Here is an 18,802-nt window from a genome sequence, read left to right as displayed (position 1 = left end):
AGGGACCGGGGCATGCGTTAGAAACTGGAAGGTGCGAGTGTCTATGGTGAAATGAAAACTGGGCATGTGGGAGCGACGCTCCCTCTCCATTGCGGGTAAGGACCTGGTCATCAGGTGTGAGGCACTCTCGCTGTTGCTGTACGTGGCACAGGTCTGGCCCATTCCAGACACCTGCACGATGGCGATCACCCGAGCCACCTTTAACTTTATCTGGAGGTCGAAAATGGATCGTGTCTGCAAGGACGCGATGTACAAGCCTCTAGATAAAGGGGGAAAAAACGTGCCCAACATCGCCCTCATACTGATGGCCAACTTTGTGTGTGGCTGCATCAAGCGGTGCGTAGACCGTCAGTACGCAAACACCAAGTGTCACTATGTGCTGAGGTTCTACCTGTCCCTGGTGTTGCGAAGGATGGGTCTGGCCACGCTGCCGCGGAACGCTCCAAGTAGTTGGACCGTGCCGTACCACCTGTCCCTGGTGGAAAAATTTATGCAGAGAAACACCTATGACCACAAGTCCATCAGGCAGTGGTCGGCACGTAACGTCTTAGAGGCCCTGCGGGAAAAGGAGAGGGTGGACCCTGTGGGATGGTTTCCCGAGCAGACTGTTATTTGGCAGAATGCCTCAACGCCAGAACTTTCCAACAAGCACCAAGACGTGACTTGGCTGGTGGTGAGAAAGGCCCTCCCCGTCAGATCCTTTCTACACGCCAGGAGTCTCACCCACTCTGCACGTTGCCCTCGAGGTGGCTGTGGTGGGGAAGAGACCGTTGTTCACCTCCTTGTAGATTGTGCCTTTGCAAAGAAGGTCTGGAGAGAGATGCAGTGGTTGCTGTCGAGGTTCGTCCTGAGCAGTTCTGTGACACAGGACTCTGTGCTCTACGGGCTGTTCCCAGGGACACACACCGAGACAAACATCGACTGCAGCTGGAGGATCATCAACTTGGTGAAAGACGCTCTTTGGTCTGCCCGAAACTTGTTGGTCTTCCAGCGCAAAGAGTTGTCCCCGACCGAGTGTTGCAGACTGGCACATTCCAAAGTCCAGGACTACGTGCTGAGGGACGCACTAAAGCTTGGGGCAGCTGCCGCAAAGGCGCAATGGGGAAGGGTCACTGTCTAAGACCTTTCTGCCAGGGCACCGAGGGACTGGGAAATGTTTAAATCCCCTCGGGCTGTACAGCTCAAATGAATGTCTGCAAATGATTGTAATATTCATTGTTTGTACTTATGCACCTGGTGATACATGTTGTAAAAGCTGAATCTGATTGTACCTTTGTGATGGTGATTTTGAAGTGGTTTGGAATGTTGTTCCAGATATTTTATGAATAAAGTATATTTTTCCAAAAAATAGTCAGTCCGACATTACAGGGACTGTTCAGCTGCACAGTGTAGATTAACCAGCCAGTCCGACATTACAGGGAATGTTCAGCTGCACAGTGTCCATTAACCAGCCAGTCTGACATTACAGGGACTGTTCAGCTGCACAGTGTACATTAACCAGCCAGTCCGACATTACAGGGAATGTTCAGCTGCACAGTGTCCATTAACCAGCCAGTCTGACATTACAGGGACTGTTCAGCTGCACAGTGTACATTAACCAGCCAGTCCGACATTACAGGAAATGTTCAGCTGCACAGTGTACATTAACCAGCCAGTCTGACATTACAGGGAATGTTCAGCTGCACAGTGTAAATTAACCAGCCAGTCTGACATTACAGGGAATGTTCAGCTGCACAGTGTACATTAACCAGCCAGTCCGACATTACAGGGAATGTTCAGTTGCACAGTGTACATTAACCAGCCAGTCCGACATTACAGGGACTGTTCAGCTGCACAGTGTACATTAACCAGCCAGTCTGACATTACAGGGAATGTTCAGCTGCACAGTGTACATTAACCAGCCAGTCTGACATTACAGGGACTGTTCAGCTGCACAGTGTACATTAACCAGCCAGTCCGACATTACAGGGAATGTTCAGCTGCACAGTGTACATTAACCAGCCAGTCCGACATTACTGGGAATGTTGAGCTGCACAGTGTACATTAACCAGCCAGTCCGACATTACAGGGAATGTTCAGCTGCACAGTGTACATTAACCAGCCAGTCTGACATTACAGGGAATGTTCAGCTGCACAGTATACATTAACCAGCCAGTCTGACATTACAGGGACTGTTCAGCTGCACAGTGTACATTAACCAGCCAGTCTGACATTACAGGGAATGTTCAGCTGCACATTATACATTAACCAGCCAGTCTGACATTACAGGGACTGTTCAGCTGCACAGTGTACATTAACCAGCCAGTCCGACATTACAGGGAATGTTCAGCTGCACAGTGTCCATTAACCAGCCAGTCCGACATTACAGGGAATGTTCAGCTTGTTACAAAGAACATGCTCCAGTTCCACATCATCAAAGACAAACTGTGCACTATATGATTGTGCTGTTGGGCTGGAGCAGTTTCAGTGAATTCTGAAGACTGCTAGCTATAAAGACGCTAACATTTATTTTCACATATTCACAGATTAAGGAGAACATTCTTACAAGCTTCTGACCATACTTGCTTTCCTTTCACTTCAGATTGTCCCAGAATCTCACATCACATGAGAAAGTCACTTCCTTCTCTGACATCACAGACTATTACAGTTAACCCTTTATGGGACTGAGTCTAACATACTCCATTGTACCACATACACTCCAAGATGCAAAGACTGAGGACACCTGAAAAGATGGACAAGACTCCTGAATAAAAGGAATAGGGGCAGAGTGTAATATTAATACAAGCTCCCTGCTTATAGCAGCCATTTGGGATGATGATCCCTCAAATGAAACTACTACGAGGTTAAGAAGCACACAATATAAGGCCAGTGGAAATCACTGGACATTGTTGCACTTTGGGTGGGATTTATACCTTTTCTTTCAAGTCAGCGACGCCCCCCTGCAAATCGCCCACCTTCTGAGACACCTCCTTCTTTGCATGTAGTTCAGATTGGAAAGAGCTGGGCAGTTCCAGTTCTTGTTGCTGTGTGAAAATCATTTAAACTAAAAGTCACGAAATAGCTAACCCCAGAATTTCTTTGTGCTTCTTGTCTTGAAATGTATTCGCTGGAACATTTTCTCCAGAACAATCTTATGAGAGTGAGAGATTTGAAATTACAAAACAAATTCTTTCACCAATGACACACCATAAACCTCACTACTCAGTGAAATCAAACGGAGGGAGCTCGGGTTGTGACTTGATTGGAGTTCCCGAGTCTTGGTGAATATACAATTTAGAATTTCAAAACAAACTGGAGACAAAGTTAATGAGGCAGCTTTTAAACGAGGCTAAAATTGAATTTTCAGGTTCCCAAAACTTCTTCCTGAAGCTTCGTCCTGATCTGGTTCAGTTCTTCAGTCGTTCTGGTGATCGCTGTCTTCAGCCTTCGGTTTTCCTCACTTACCTGATCCAGTCGTTCCTGCAGATGGACACATTTCATTATTAAAAGTAACTGTGGATACACAACAGGAAACAGAGCTCTGCTTCAGGTAGGTGCATAATTCCAAGCAGTCAGGCCCGGCAGTCAGAGAGGCTGATGGGTGAAAACCAGAAACACGAGTCCTGGCAGGAACCAAACAGGCTGTCTTTAATTTAACCGAGGACGGTTTGGAGAAAGTTCTCACACATCCAGGTTCTGATGTCAGTAATTGTTGCTGTCACACTAGCTGTTCTCTGTGACTTTGATGAATGGGGTCCCGGTGCTGTGAGAGACAGGGCGGGAGATTAGAGGGTTTCAAATAAGGATCAGTGGGAGGGGTGACAGCATAGGTGAGAGACAGCAATATCTTCCAAGATTGGAGAAAAATCTGGAGATTGGGCAGCAGCTGCAGAGAGAGTGTGAACGGGTTAAGTGTGCATTTCTTAAGGAGTGAGTGTCAATGGCAGTCTGGACAATGATCAAATGGCAAATCCTAGTCACGATGACAAGTGGCTTGTTCTCAAGGTTTCTGTGAATGCTGCTCCGGAACTAATACCTAGTGGAAGAGTTTGAGGAGTGAAAGAGAGTGGACGGTCTATACACTGGATCTTGACCTCCGATCCCACTGAGTGACCACCTCCTCCTGACACTGTGACCCTTGCCTCCTCAGTTCACCCTTCACCTCCCTCTCACCTTCTTCTTCACAGCCGCCAGTTGGGTTTGTTTTTTGTGCCAACCTTGGTGTTCGGTCCAAGTTCCACCGATCTGGTAACTGGTGCCTTTTCTCTGTTACCGTCTCCAGCAGCTGAATCTTTCTGTTGTTTCTTAGCAACCGGAACTGGAGACAGGACTTAGGTCTGGTTTGAGTGGGACGCCTCGGGATGTATAAAAGTTTCTTTGTCTCTGTGGTGTACAATTTCCCTGACTTCTTCCATTGTTCGTCCAATGAGGCAGGATAGGATATTTGGTGCACCATACTGAGCCGGTAGTGTAGACATTGTTCATCATCATCATTTACAACACTATTCCTGATGTTCATATGCTGTCTAGCTTTCTTTTCCATTGCTGACTTATGAACATACGAAATAGGAGCAGATGTAGGCCATTCGGCCCCTCGAGACTGCTCTGCCGTTCAATAACAGTAGGGCTGATCTGTTTGTGTTTCGACTTCTACGTTCCCACCTACCGCTGATAACCTTTGATTCTGTTGCCTGACAAGAATCTTTCTTAAAAATATTCAATGACCCCACTTCCACCACTTTCTGACGCAGAGTTCCAAAGTCGCACAACTCTCATCTCTGTCTGATAAGGGTGACCCCTCATTTTAAAACAGTTGCCGCTAGTTCTGACTCACCCACTAGAGGAAACATGCTTTCTAATTCCATCTTGTCAAGACCATTCAGGATCTTATAGACTTCAATCAGGTCACCCCTCACTCCTCTAAACTCCAGTGGAAACAAGCTCAGCCTGTCCAACCTATCCTCATAAGACAATCTGCTCATTCCAGGTATCAATCTAGTAAACCTCCCCTGAAACACCTCCAACATACTTAATTCTTCCTTAAATAAGGAGACCAAAACTGCACACAGTATTCGAGATGTGGTCTCACCAATGCCCTGTCCTGTATTTCAATTACAAATCCTTAAGCAAAGGGCTTGCTGCCGTCTCAAACAAAACTCTCTCCGCTACCAAGGCTCTGCTGTAATTTATTTATCTTCATGACATCATAACACGAGGACTGTATGACATCAGAAGAGTCCATTGTTTCGAAATGATCCACATCAAAGCTACAGGAAAAACATTGAAACGTAGCAACATGAGTTTCACTATTCAATGAGATTATGGCTGATGTGAATCCTAACACTATTTACCTGCCTTGTCCCCATCTCCCTGAGTTCCCTGGTCCACCAAAGCTCCTTCAATCTCAGGTTTTAAATGATTAATTGAGCTTGTCTCTGTGATTGTATAGTGGGATCGAGTTCTACCCTTCTCCCACCCTTTGTGTGATGAAGTGTTTCCTAACTTCTCTCCTCAATGACCTGGCTCTGATTTTCAGGTTTTGTCTCTTTGTCCTGGGCCTGGATTTCCCCCACTATCCTGCCCCAAATCGAGTGGGATAGCTCAAACACAAACAGCTCGGGAGGAAGACTAGTGTAGGGAGAGATTGAGGCAATCCCAGCCTGTGAAGTCAAACATTTCCAAGTTTACATCAATAATTCCAACCTTTCAAAGCGCTAGATCGGAGATTACACTCTGGGAGCTTTCTGATATGGTGGCCAAGTGTGTCTGTATGATGTCATCACCCTCTGCCTAATTTAAAGGCCCATGGCAACAATTAACAGCAGCAGATTAATAGTGAAATGTCTGTGAACTGATCGTCCATCCGTGCTAAATGGATGCATGGGTCCATATCAGGAGTTTGTGTGTTTAATTTGAGACAATTTCATAAGAATAAAAATGCAAAGTTTTAAAGCAAACAAGTTGAGAGGGAATGTGAGAGGGAACTTATTTTGCATAATGTCCATTGTGTTTCTGATATGGAGTAAGAGAGAATTGTTTTTAATGAAGAGAGAAGATGTTGGAAATGCTCAGCGGGTGTGACAGCGGGTGTGTAGAGAGAAAGAGAGTTGCAGTTTCAGGCAGATAAGTTTTGATGAGGAGTGGGAAAAGTTTGAAATGTGATGGGCTTTAGGCGAGGGGAGGGTGATAAAATGAAGAAAAGGGAAGGTGTGTGATTGGGTGTAAGAGAGGAGAGATGAAACGCCCTGGTCAGGTTGCAGTGCCACGAAATGAGGAATGAGCAGGAGGGAGAATTCCAGCAGGTGGGGTTATATTTTCTTCCAAAAGAATGGCACAAAAACACAGCAAAATGGTGGCTGAAATAGCTCAGTTGGGACAGTGTTAGATTGAGGATCTGAAGCTCCCTGGTTCAATCCTATGTTTCAGCAGCTCTCATTCTGGGAGCTCTTTGCTGCTCTCACTCCACATATCCCCCGATTCCCTGAGATCCAAAATCTGTTCTTTCTCAGCGTTAACTATATTCAATGATGGAGCATCCACTCCCCCTCTGGGGTAGAGAATTCCACAGATTCACAACTCTCAGTGAAGAAATGTCTCCATATTTCAGTTGTAAATGATGGGCCCCTTATCCTGAGTCAGTGCCCCCATGTTTCAAGATTTCCCAGCCAGGGGAAACAACTGCTCAATATTTACCCTGTCAATCTTCCTCAGTATCTTATATGTTTCAATGCGGTCAGCTCACATTCTTCAAAACTTCAATGTTTATACCCTCAATCTGCCCAAACTTTTCTTATAAACAATCCCCTTCACCCCAGGGGTCAACCTGGTGAACCTTCTCTGAATTGGCTCCAATGTAAGTGTATTTGTCATTGAGTAAGGTGCCTAAATCTGTCCGCGGTGCAGTCGGAGTGGTCTCACCAAAGCCCTGTACAATTGTAACAAGACGTCCCTACTTTTACACTCTGTCCCCCTTGTAATGAAGCCCAGCATTCAACTTGCCTTCCTAATTCCTGGCTGGACTTGCATGCTAACTTTTGGAGTTTCATGTATGAGGGACACCCAGTTCCCTCTGTACTGCAGCATTCTGCAGTCTCTCTGCATTTCAATAATATTCTGCTATTCTGTTCTTCCTGCCAAAGTGGATAACCTCACGTTTTCCCACATTTTTATCCATCTCTGAAATATCGGCCGACTCCCTTAACCCATCGATATCCCTTTGCCGTGATTTTCCGGCCCCATGTGGCAGTGCCCATCACAGGGGATGGGGCAGGTCAGCCAAAGTTCCATTAACTTTTGGCGGGACCGGAAGATCCTGGTGACAGGTGGTGCTGGAAAATCCCGACCTGTGTGTCCTGGCAATTTGCTTTCCCACCTATCCTTGTATTGGATGCAAATTTGTCAATAACCTCGGTCCCTTCATCCAAGTTGCTCATATGGATTGTAAGTAGTTGAGATTCCAGCACGGGTCCCTGGGACACTCCTCTAGTGACCGTTAGCCAACTTGAAAATGAACTAATTCTGCTGACCACCCAGCATTCTCCATGGCACCGGAAAAGACAACGGCAAACTCAGCCTTGTCAACACTGCAAAGTCCTCCTAACTATCATCTGGGGGCTAGTGCCAAAAGCTGTCTCACAGACTAGTGAAGCAATGGAATCATACCTCACAGATCAGGTCCCAGAAACCACCGTCATCATCCCAGCAAAGGTGGCCGCACAGTGCTATACTGTCGGGAGGGAGTGTCGACTCTGGACCCCATGAAGTCTCATGGTATCAGGTCAAACAAGAAGGAAACCTTCTTCTGATTACCACGTACCGTCCTCCCTCAGCTGAAGAATTAGCGCTCCTCCATACCGAACACCAATTGACGGAAGCACTAAGGGTGACAAGGGCGCAGAATGTACTCTGGGTAGGGACTTCAATGTCCATCACTAAGAGTGGCTCGGTTGCACAACTACTGACTGAGCTGGCTGAGTCCTAATTGACATAGCTTCTAGACTGGGTCTGGGGCAGGTGGTGAGGGAAAAAAAATGATTGACTTCATCCTCACCCACCTGCCTGTCGCAGATGCATCTGTCCATGACAGTATCGGTAGGAGTGACCATTGCACAATCATTGTGGAGACCAAGTCCTGCCTTCACATTAAGGATACCCTCCATCGTGTTGTGGGGCGCGACCACTGTGCTAAATGGGATAGATTTCAAACAGATCTAACAAATCAAGACTGGGCTTCCATGAGGCGCTGTGAGCCATCAGAAGCTGCAGAATTGTACTCGAACACAACCTGTAACCTCATGGCCCTGCATATCCCCCACTCTACCATCATCACCAAGCCAGGCGATTGACCCTGGTTCAATGAAGAGTGCAGGAGGGCATGCCAGGAGCAACACCAGGTATACCTAAAAATGAGGTGTCAACTTGGTAAATCTATAACACAGGACTACTTGCGTAACAACCAGAATCAGCAACAAGTGATAGACAGAGCTAAGCAATCCCACAACCAACGGATGAGATCTAAGCTCTGCAGTCCTGCCACATCTAGTTGTGAATGGTGGTGGACAATTAAACAACTCACTGGAGGAGGCAGCTCCATAAATATCCCCATCCTCAATGATGGGGGAGCCCAGCACATCAGTGAAAAAGATAAGGCTGAAGCATTTGCAACAACTTTCAGCCACAAGTGCTGAGTGGATGATCCACCTCAGCCTCCTCCGGAAGTCCCCAGCATCACAGATGCCCGTCTCCAGCCAATTCGATTCACTCCACGTGATATCATGAAACAGATGAAGACCCTGGATACTGCAAAGACTATGGGCCCTGACAATATTTCAGCAATAGTACTGAAGACTTGTGCTCCTGAACTTGCCATGCCCCTAGCCAAGCTGTTCCAGTACAGCTCAACACTGGCATCTACCCGGCTATGTGGAAAATTGCCCGTGTATGTCCTGTACGCAAAAAGCAGGGCAATCCAACCCAGCCAATTACCGCCCCATCAGTCTACTCTCGATCATCAGTAAAGCAATGGAAGGAGTCATCAACAGTGCTATCAAGCAGCACTTGCTGAGCAATAACCTGCTCATTGATGCCCAGTATGGATTTCGCCAGGGACTCTCAGCTCCTGACTTCATTACATCTCCAGAACCTGTGGAATTTTGTAAGATGACAGCCCATGCATAAACTCTCTCTGCAGCCACTTCTTATAGGACCCTAGAATGCAGGCCATCAGGTCCAGGGGACTTGTCAGCTTTAAGTCCCATTAGTATTCCCATTACACTTTCTTTCGTGATAGTGGTTGTTTTAAGACCCTTGCTCCCTGTAGCCCCTTGACCTTCCACTATTATTGGGATGTTGTTCGTGTCGTCTACCATGAAAACAGATACAAAATATTTTATTCATTCATGAGGTTTGGGCATCACTGGCTCAGCCAACGTTTATGGCCCGTCCCTCATTGCCCTTGTGAAGGCGGTGGTGAGCTACCCTCTTGAACCACTGCAGTCCCTGTGGTGTAGGTACACCCACACTGCTGTTAGGGAGGGAGTTCCAAGATTTGGACCCAGCGATAGTGAAGGAACGGCGATATATTTCCAAGTCAGATGGTGAGTGGCTTAGCAGGGAACTTCCAGTTGGTTGTGATCCTATTTATCTGCTGCCCTTGTTCTTCGAGATCGGAGTGGTCGTGGATTTTGAAGGTGCTGTTCTAGGAGCCTTGGTGAGTTTCTGCAGAGCATCTTGTGCACTGTGTATTGGTGATGGAGGGAGCGAATGATTGTGCATGGGGTGCCAGTCAAGTGGGCTGCTTTGCCTTGGATGGTGTCAAGCTTCTCGAGTGTTGTTGGAGCTGTACTTGTCTAGTCAAGGGGAGATTATTCCATCACACTCCTGACTTGTAGATGGTGGACAGGCTTAATGGAATCAGGAGGTGAAATACTCACTGCAGGATTCATGGCTTCTGACCTGCCCTTGTAGCCACAGTATTTATGTGGCTCGCCCAGTTCAGTTTCAGGTCAATGGTAACCCACAGGATGTTGATAGTGGGGAATTCAGTGGCGGTAATGCCATTGAATTTCAAAGGGAGATGGTTAGATTCTCTCTGGTGGGAAGTGTTCATTGCCTGGTACTCATGTGGCACGAATGTTACTTGCCACTTGTCAGCCCAAGCCTGGATATTGCCCAGGTTTTGCTGCATTTGGACATGGGCTGCTTCAGTATCTGAGGAGTCCTGAATGATGCTGAATATTGTGCAATCATCAGTGAACATCCCCATTTTTGACCTTATGATGAAGGGAAGGTCTTTGATGAAGCAGCTGAAGATGGTTGGGGTTTGGACACCGCCCTGAGGACCAAGGCTGTGATGAGGTCAGGAGCTGAGTGGCCCTGGCAGAACCCAAACTGAGTGTTAGTGAGCAGCGACAGTGCTAACAAGCAGCACTTGTGACAACCCCTTCCATCACTTTGCTGATGATCGAGAGTCGACTGATGGGGCAGGAATTGACCGGGTTGGATTTGTCCTGCTTTTTGTGGACAGGTCACATATGGGCAATTTTCCACTTTGCTGGGTGATGCCAGTGTTGTAGCCGCACTGGAACAGCTTGAACAGGGGAACGGCAAGTTCTGGAGCACAAGCCTTCAGTACTATTGCTGGAATATTGTAAGGGCCAGTGCAGATGCAGATCCAGGGCTCTTCAGCCATTTCTTGATATCATGAGGAGTGAATCAACTCGGCTGAAGACTGGCATCTGATGCTGGAGACCTCAGGAGGAGGCTGAGATGGATCATCCACTCGGTCCTTCTGGCACCACTGATGACAGCAAACCTCAAACACTCCAATACAGTGAGCCCCCTCTCCAGGGGGTGAACATCACCATGGAAGAGAGTGAGGCAGCCTGAGTAAACATCCACACCAGCCAGGCTCAGGAACAGGTCCACAAGGAGGCCCCAGATCTGCTCACATCCCCTCCCCCTCATGCCAGGCCTGCTCACACCCCCTCCCCCACACTGGGTGGCTATAGATACCAAGCCTGGGGTCTGAAGCACCCAGAAAAAAAATGAACAATTCCTGCTTCTCTCAACCTTCAGTAAACCCATCATTCAGGAGGCCTAGTTCTGTGCTTGGATAGACTAACACCAGTCATTAGGTCCATGGAGATATTTAACTAACAAGGAGAATGCATAGACCATTCAGCTCCCTGACACAAGGTAGAAGGAGTCTCTGCTTTATTGATCATTTGATCACTGTTTGACCTGAGTTTGCTTGTGTTTCCTGTACAGGAGCAAGGCCAGCAATGAACAAAGAAAAGAACAAAGAAAAGTACAGCACAGGAACAGGCCCTTCGGCCCTCCAAGCCTGCGTCGATCATATTGCCCGTCAACTAAAACATTTTGCACTTCCGGGGTCCGTATCCCTCTATTCACATCCTATTCATGTATTTGTCAAGCTGCCTCTAAAACACCACTATCGTACCTGCTTCCACCACCTCCTCTGGCAGCGAATTCCAGACGCTCACTACCCTGTGTAAAAAAACTTGCCCCGCACATCTCTATAGTTTTCTCCTCTCACCTTAAATCTATGTCCCCAAGTAATTGACTCTTCCACCCTGGGAAAAAGCTTCTGACTATCTACTCTGTCCATGCCACTCATAATTTTGTAAACTTCTATCAAGTCGCCCCTCAATCTCCGTCGCTCTAGTGAGAACAATCCGAGTTTCTCCAACCTCTCCTCATAGCTAATAACCTCCAGAATGAAGCAGAGATCAGGGAGACAGCTGTCACAGTCAGGGCCACGATCAGGACCACCTCAGACTCCACACCTACAAAGCAATGAGAAACCAATGGTTAGTGAAGGAAACACTGAGGGGGAAATGGAAACCAGTAGTCGGCCAACTCACCACCTGGAGACCTCTCCTGCATCCTTCGCTCAGCCTCATTCAGGGACTCTGTTGCCAGCTTGGTCACATCAGTATCCAGAATGAGCAGGGCTCCTAGTGAGGCCTCACCCACCCACTTCAATCCAGCTTCACTCTCTGCAACATCAAACATTCCAGTTAGAGAGGGGAAAGGGGGACGTCCAACATCTAGAGGATCAATGTCCCACCAGCTTCAGGTACAAGATCTCTCCTTCCTCTGGGACCAAACCACAACTCCCTTGTGGCACCACAGTTACCCACATGGCAACAGGCACAAATGTCAATGCTCGATTCCTCCAATGGGGTCCAGCTAAACAAGAGAAAGAGCCCATCAACCAGGTTGTGCATCACATCTCCACACAACACATCCCTGATGGAGAGAGAGGGAACTGACACATTCTGCACCTTCTGGAAAGTACAAGCTTTGTTCCTGGAATCCCTCTGATCCAATGGAGCAACTTTCAGGTGACAGGTGATGAAAATCTGAGGGACACATTCAACACACGTCATGATTCAGTGACTCCCTCCCAACATGGAGACTCCAATGATCAGCTTCCTCTTACCAAGGAACGGTCATCTCCAAGGAAACGGAACGCATCCAGGTCAAACCGGAGCTTGTCCAGCTCCTGCTCGTCTCTTGGCAACACAAAAGTTGAAAAGGAGTCCTCAGCTTTGCTGTCCAGGAGGCAACTGAAGAAAGATTAAAAAGGGACAGGAAGTGAATCAAGTGAAGCCATTGAGATGGGACCAGCTGGAGAAAGCAGAGAGCTCCTTACCCATTGTGGTCAATGAAGCTGTATCTCGGGGTGGAGTCCTTGTCTGGGCTCAATGTAGCTACACAGCGGTCAATGTAGAGCTTCAGGGGCATGTGGTTGGTCATTGAAACAGAGGCCTCAATGTGAATGAGCTCACCCAGGTAGTAGACAGTCGAAGTGCGCTCTGTAAGCCAGTCACCTGAAGTACAAGAGGACAAGGGTTAGAGACAGTGGCTGTAACTCCCAGTGAGTGACTACAGGAAATCACTCCCCATCCACCCATCACATACCATGCATTAGGCGCAGAGAGAATGACAGATGCCCTTCTCCAGACTTGGTGGAGCTGAATGGGATCCAGGTGGGCTTGATGGGGTCACTGCTCACATTGCCCTTCCTGGAAAGGCAGGGGAGTCATTTTAGGACATCTTCAGAGACCACCAGCAGCTGTAGATCTTATTGACAAAGCGAATAAAGATTCTCACCTCAAATAACGACACTCAATGGGAACGACAGCTCCATTCGTTCTCACAATGACAGATCCATGATACTCTGGGGTGTGGTTCAGGTGGGTGGTGTAGATGAGGAAATCTCCAATCATCTGAAAGAATCAGGTGAAGGAATGAAGAACTGATCTGAAATGAGAATGTTCTCCACAGGGGTTAACAATGAAGTCATCCCATCCCCTGAAAACAATTCTGAGGGGGATTGACAGGGTCAGTGTGAAGAGACTGCTACCCCATCACTGGAGAATTTACTATTAGGGGCTGTCAGTTCAGGTCAGGCGCCAGTCATTTAGGATTAACTTAACAGGGAATTTCTTCATTCAGCAAGGAAAGAATCTTGGGAATTCTATCCCAGTTTGAGGGTGTTCAGAGAATGCTGTGTTTTGAGGAAGTCTCCATTGTCTCCTGTAGCTTAACTAAGTCTTCATTAACTAGAATTATTTTCACAGGTACAGCTTGGTCTACCCACATCTGTGTTCAGCAGCAAACCGACCCTGGGTCTGGATCATGGGCCTTAAATTACTGTCGGCAGTAGCGTGCTCAGTCCCACATGTAACACTGCCAGAACATCCTGTAGGTCATGCACTTTGTGACTTCACTGCCCCAGAGAGCTGTGAATGCTCAGTTATTGAGTATATTTTAGACAGATGGATTTACTTTGGGGCATCAAAGAATATGTTGAGGGGAGAGGAACATGGAGGTTGTGTAGAAGATCAGCCATGATCTTAATGATTGGGGAACAGGCTCGAGGGGCCGTATGGCCTCATTTGGTTATTTGTTGCTTTGTAACCTCAGCCCTTATCGAAGGAGAGAGATCATGAGCACAAGATCATGGTCCATTAATTGGGAAGTCTCTCAACAAAAGGACAGCTTCAGTTAACAGTTAAAGGAGCCACAAGTGGACAATAACATGGAGCATGGAAATAGAACAGTTTGAAGCCAGGGCCCCATTTATTCCAATAGCAGGGAAACTGGGAAGTGTGGAGTTACTCTTTAGTCAAAGTGGACTTAATTCGTATTCCATTTTCTTCATTTAAGAGACAATCAAATTGGGTAAAACTGGACTGAAACTGAAGTCTCCAGTTGAATTGATCTGAATGAGGGGAATAGAGATGAAAATCCTCAAAACAACAGAAGGAAAAGCTTAGAGGATCCAAAGAGAAGGTTCAAGACCAATGGGGCTGATGTCATAGGTTGGAAAGACTCAAGGACCAGTTAATGCAAAGTACAATACAGACTAGAAAGCTAATTTGTAGTTTTATAAAGCAGGAGACAGCTATCTCCTCAATATCATTGACATCTCACCCAGTGTTGGAATGAAGAGTGGGGAATAACCAACAGCCCAAACTTAGAGCAAGAGCTGAGGATTCCCATTACCTGCAACCTGCTGCCACACTCATGGAGTCCATAGTCAAAGAGGACAGTGTGGTTCTGAGAGTAGATCCTGGTTGGCCAACAACCTGCTGTCCACCAGGGTCAGGTCAGCAGCTTTGATCAGGTGCCAGGTTCCAAATAAATCCAGCTGGACCCTGAGCAGCAGCTTGTCCTCTCCACACTGCACCATCACAGTCTGCAGTGGAGACACACTTCCACCCTCAGACACACGGAAATGGGAACCAAAGGGAGGCCCAGGAGGACAGACTGTCTGAGGCACAGGGGTGGCTTTGACTCTGGCCTAGAAACTGTTGCCAAGTATCAGAGCCACAAACAGCTCCAACTAACACCAGCACTGGGAACAAAGCCCTCACTACAAAATCCCCCATGATACCAAACAACTCACCATCCCTTCAGCCACCGAGCAGCACCTTTTATACACACAAGCTGCACTCACCTGACACCAATGAGACCAGAAGCAGCAACGTTGAACCAATTAACCAGCCCCAACCTCTACAATCTCCACCAATGACAGAACTCATGGGTTTATTACCAGGAGGGCCGATTTTATTTGGACCAATAGGAGTCACTCTGAGTTGCTCTGGTGTCACCTGACTGAATTCAGCCCCACAAGTTCTCATGTTGAAGGCACCATTAATCCAATCATCTCACGTGGTTTTGTTCATTGATCCATGAGGATGACTGGTGGGCACTGCCCACACTGACCCAGGGAGCTTGGCGTGCAGACTGATAAATGGAGTGATGGGAAATGGAGACTCTCACACTGCTACAACAACAACAACAACTTGTAATAAATCCCAGGAAGTTTCGAAATGTCATAGGTTTTGAGCAAGTGGTCGGGGAGAGGTGTGGAAGAACAGAAGGGAAGGTGTGTGATAGGGAGGAGGGCAGGAGAGATTAAAGGATAAAAGGTTTCATGGAACAAAAGCCAAAGGCAGTGGTAATTGGGAAAGGAAAGAAACAGAAGATGTGTCCAGATGAGGTGTGAATGGCTGCATAGCAACCGTCTGAATGTAACATGAAGGAATAAAGAAAAAAACGAGACCCAATCAAACCAGCAAAAAAAACAAAATGAAGACAGAGGGTCTGATCTAAAAGTGTTAGCCTCAGTGCTGAGTCCAGAAGGCTGTCGAGTGTCCAGTCGAAAGATGACGTGCTGTTCCTCGAGCTTGTGTTGAGCTTCATTGGAAAACTGTAGCAGGTCAAGGACAGAAAGGTCAGAGTGAGAGCAAGGTGGAGAATTGAAATGACCAGCAACAGGAAGCTCAGGGTGATACTTGTGGACTGAACGGAGGTGTCCGCAAAGCAGTCACCCAGTCTGCATTTGAACTCCCCAATGTAGAGGAGACCACATCGGGAGCAGTGAATACCGTATACTAAATTGAAAGTAAAGGAAATCGGTGTCCGAAGCCTTTTCCACTTGAAAATCTGAACTTTTTCCTCATTTTGTTTTTAATGTCTGTGCTTATCCACAAAACCTCAGGAGATAAGGGTGATCGAGAAACATTTAACGTCAATTGATGAATCCTGACTAATAGAAAACCAAAGTTTAACCATCGTTCTGCTGCAATGCTTCCCCTGTCTGAGGAGGGACTGATAAAGATTAGGAACATTGGAACAAGAGGAGGTGGTTTTCCCTCCCACCATTCAGTTAGATCACAGCTGATTGGTCCCTCACCACCATTTACCCACCTTAGCTCCAGATCCCTTGAAATCATTCCTCACCAAAAATCCCTCAATCTCAGTCTTGTTATCTGCAGTTGTTCCAGCATCCACAGCCTTTTGGGGGTAAATTCCCGGTTTCTTTGTGTGAAAAGTTATTTCTTGATTTCTCTCCTAAATGACTGAGCTCAATATGTTCCCTCATTCTTCATTCCCCCAACAGAGAAAATAGTTTCTCTGTATCGACCTCTTCAATCCTTTTAACATTCTAAACACCTCAATCTGATCATTGCTCAATCTTCTAAACTCAATGGAATACAAGCCAGGCTTATACAAGCTCTCCTCATAATTTAACCCTCGAAGCACCGTTTTCATTCTGGTGAATCTACCCGGCACTTCCTGAGCTGGGTGCCCAGAACTGAATATAATATCCAGATGGGGTTTGACCAAGGTTCAATACAACTGAAGCAGAAATTCATTCCTTTTACAATCCAGCTTCCTTGAGGTAAGGGTCAACATTCCACTCATCGTTTTTTTATTGCTACCTTTACCTGACCACCAGCTTTTAATGATTTGTGTCTTTGGACTTTGGACCTGCCGTAGACCCAGTCTAGCAGCTATGGCATTTAGGACTCAGCCAGAGGTGGTGCTAATGAGCCACTCTTGGTGATGGACATTAAGGTCCCCCACCCAGAGTACATTCTGTGCCCTTGCCACCCTCCAGAGGTGCTCCCTCCATTTGGTGTTCGGTATGGAGGAGCACTGATTCTTCAGCCGAGGGAGGAGGGAACGTGGTAATCAGAAGGAGGTTTCCTTCATGTTTGACCTGATACCATGAGACTTCATGGGTCCAGAGTCGACACTCCCTCCCGACTGTATACCACAGTGCCGCCACTTCTGCTGGGATGATGATGATGGTGGTGTCCGGGACCTAATCTGTAAGGTATGATTCCATTGCTTCACTAACCCCCAGATGTTAGTTAGGAGGACTTTGCAGTGTTGACAAGGCTGAGTTTGCCGTTGTCATTTCCGGTGCCTAGGGGAATGCTGGGTGGTCCTTCCGGTTCATTCCTTTGTTTGGTGCTTTGTTGTGGTTTGATACAACTGAGTTGCATGGAAGAGTCAACCACGTTGTGCTCTGGAGTCACATGTCGGCCAGACCAGGTAAGGATAGCAGATCAGACGGGTTTTGACAACAATTGACAATGGCACCATGGTCATCGTTAGACTTTTAATTCCACATTTTTCATTGAATTCGAATTCCAGTACCAACCATGGCAGGATTCAAACCCTGGTCCCCAGTGCATTACCCTGGGTCTCTGGGTTACTCGTCCAGTGACAATTCCACTACACCATCGCCTCCCCTCAACACTGAAACCCATTGTTAAGGAAGCAGGAGCAGAAAATTGAGAAAATCAGAATACAAACGGCAGATTAGTTTTGTGAAAAGGAAATTGTGTTGGACAAGTTCATGTGAGTTGTTTGGGGATGTAACAAGCAGGGTGGATAAAGGGGAACCAGTAGATGTAGTGTATTTGGATTTCCAAAAGATATTTGATAAGATGCCATATAAAAGCTTATTAGCCAAGGCAAGAGTTCCTGATGTTGGGAGTAATATATTTGCATGGATAGAGGTTTGGGTAACTAAAGGAAAGAGAGTCAGGAGAATTAGCTCATTTTCAAGTTGGCTAACGGTCACTAGAGGAGTGTCCCAGGGACCCGTGCTGGAATCTCAACTACTGACAATCCATATGAGCGACTTGGATGAAGGGACCGAGTGTATTATTGACAAATTTGCATCCAATACAAGGATAGGTGGGAAAGCAAATTGCCAGGACACACAGGTCAGGATTTTCCAGCACCACCTGTCACCAGGATCTTCCGGTCCCGCCAAAAGTTAATGGAACTTTGGCTGACCTGCCCCATCCCCTGTGATGGGCACTGCCACATGAGGCTGGAAAATCCCGGCAAAGGGAAATCGATGGGTTAAGGGAGTCGGCCAATATTTCAGAGATGGATAAAAATGTGGGAAAACGTGAGGTTATCCACTTTGGCAGGAAGAACAGAAGAGCAGAATATTATTGAAATGCAGAGAGACTGCAGAATGCTGCAGTACAGAGGGAACTGGGTGTCCCTCATACATGAAACTCCAAAAGTTAGCATGCAAGTCCAGCCAGGAATTAGGAAGGCAAGTTGAATGCTGGGCTTAATTACAAGGGGGACAGAGTGTAAAAGTGGATTTCGTACCAGGAGGGCCGATTTCAATCCTTTTAACAGTCTAAACACCTCAATCTGATCATTGCTCAATCTTCTAAACTCAATGGAATACAAGCCAGGCTTATACAACCTCTCCTCATAATTTAACCCTCGAAGCACCGTTTTCATTCTGGTGAATCTACCCGGCACTTCCTGAGCTGGGTGCCCAGAACTGAATATAATATCCAGATGGGGTTTGACCAAGGTTCAATACAACTGAAGCAGAAATTCATTCCTTTTACAATCCAGCTTCCTTGAGGTAAGGGTCAACATTCCACTCATCGTTTTTTTATTGCTACCTTTACCTGACCACCAGCTTTTAATAATTTGTGTCCTTGGAATCTCAAAC

At 46.8% G+C, this 18,802-nt stretch overlaps 2 protein-coding genes across 2 annotated transcripts in view; both read left to right on the top strand.

Annotated features, from left to right (window-relative positions):
* Positions 1-11,350, top strand: part of LOC144668736 (EVI5-like protein) — a 31,857-nt gene extending 20,507 nt beyond the window's left edge. The window contains exon 5 of the mRNA XM_078531066.1: positions 11,248-11,350. Within this exon, the coding sequence (XP_078387192.1) occupies positions 11,248-11,265 (18 nt within the window). The 3' untranslated portion in view covers positions 11,266-11,350. The remainder of the gene's footprint in view (positions 1-11,247) is intronic.
* The window catches only part of LOC144668726 (EVI5-like protein), a 436,360-nt gene continuing 420,862 nt past the window's right edge, over positions 3,305-18,802 (top strand). The window contains exon 1 of the mRNA XM_078531055.1: positions 3,305-3,529. The gene's annotated coding sequence lies outside the window, so the exon portion shown is untranslated. The remainder of the gene's footprint in view (positions 3,530-18,802) is intronic.

Source organism: Cetorhinus maximus, chromosome 28 (genome assembly GCF_964194155.1).
Source record: "Cetorhinus maximus chromosome 28, sCetMax3.hap1.1, whole genome shotgun sequence".
Classification (NCBI taxonomy): Eukaryota; Metazoa; Chordata; class Chondrichthyes; order Lamniformes; family Cetorhinidae; genus Cetorhinus; species Cetorhinus maximus.
The sequence above is the reverse complement of the archived record's forward strand: the minus strand, read 5'-3'. Positions and strand labels throughout refer to the sequence as shown.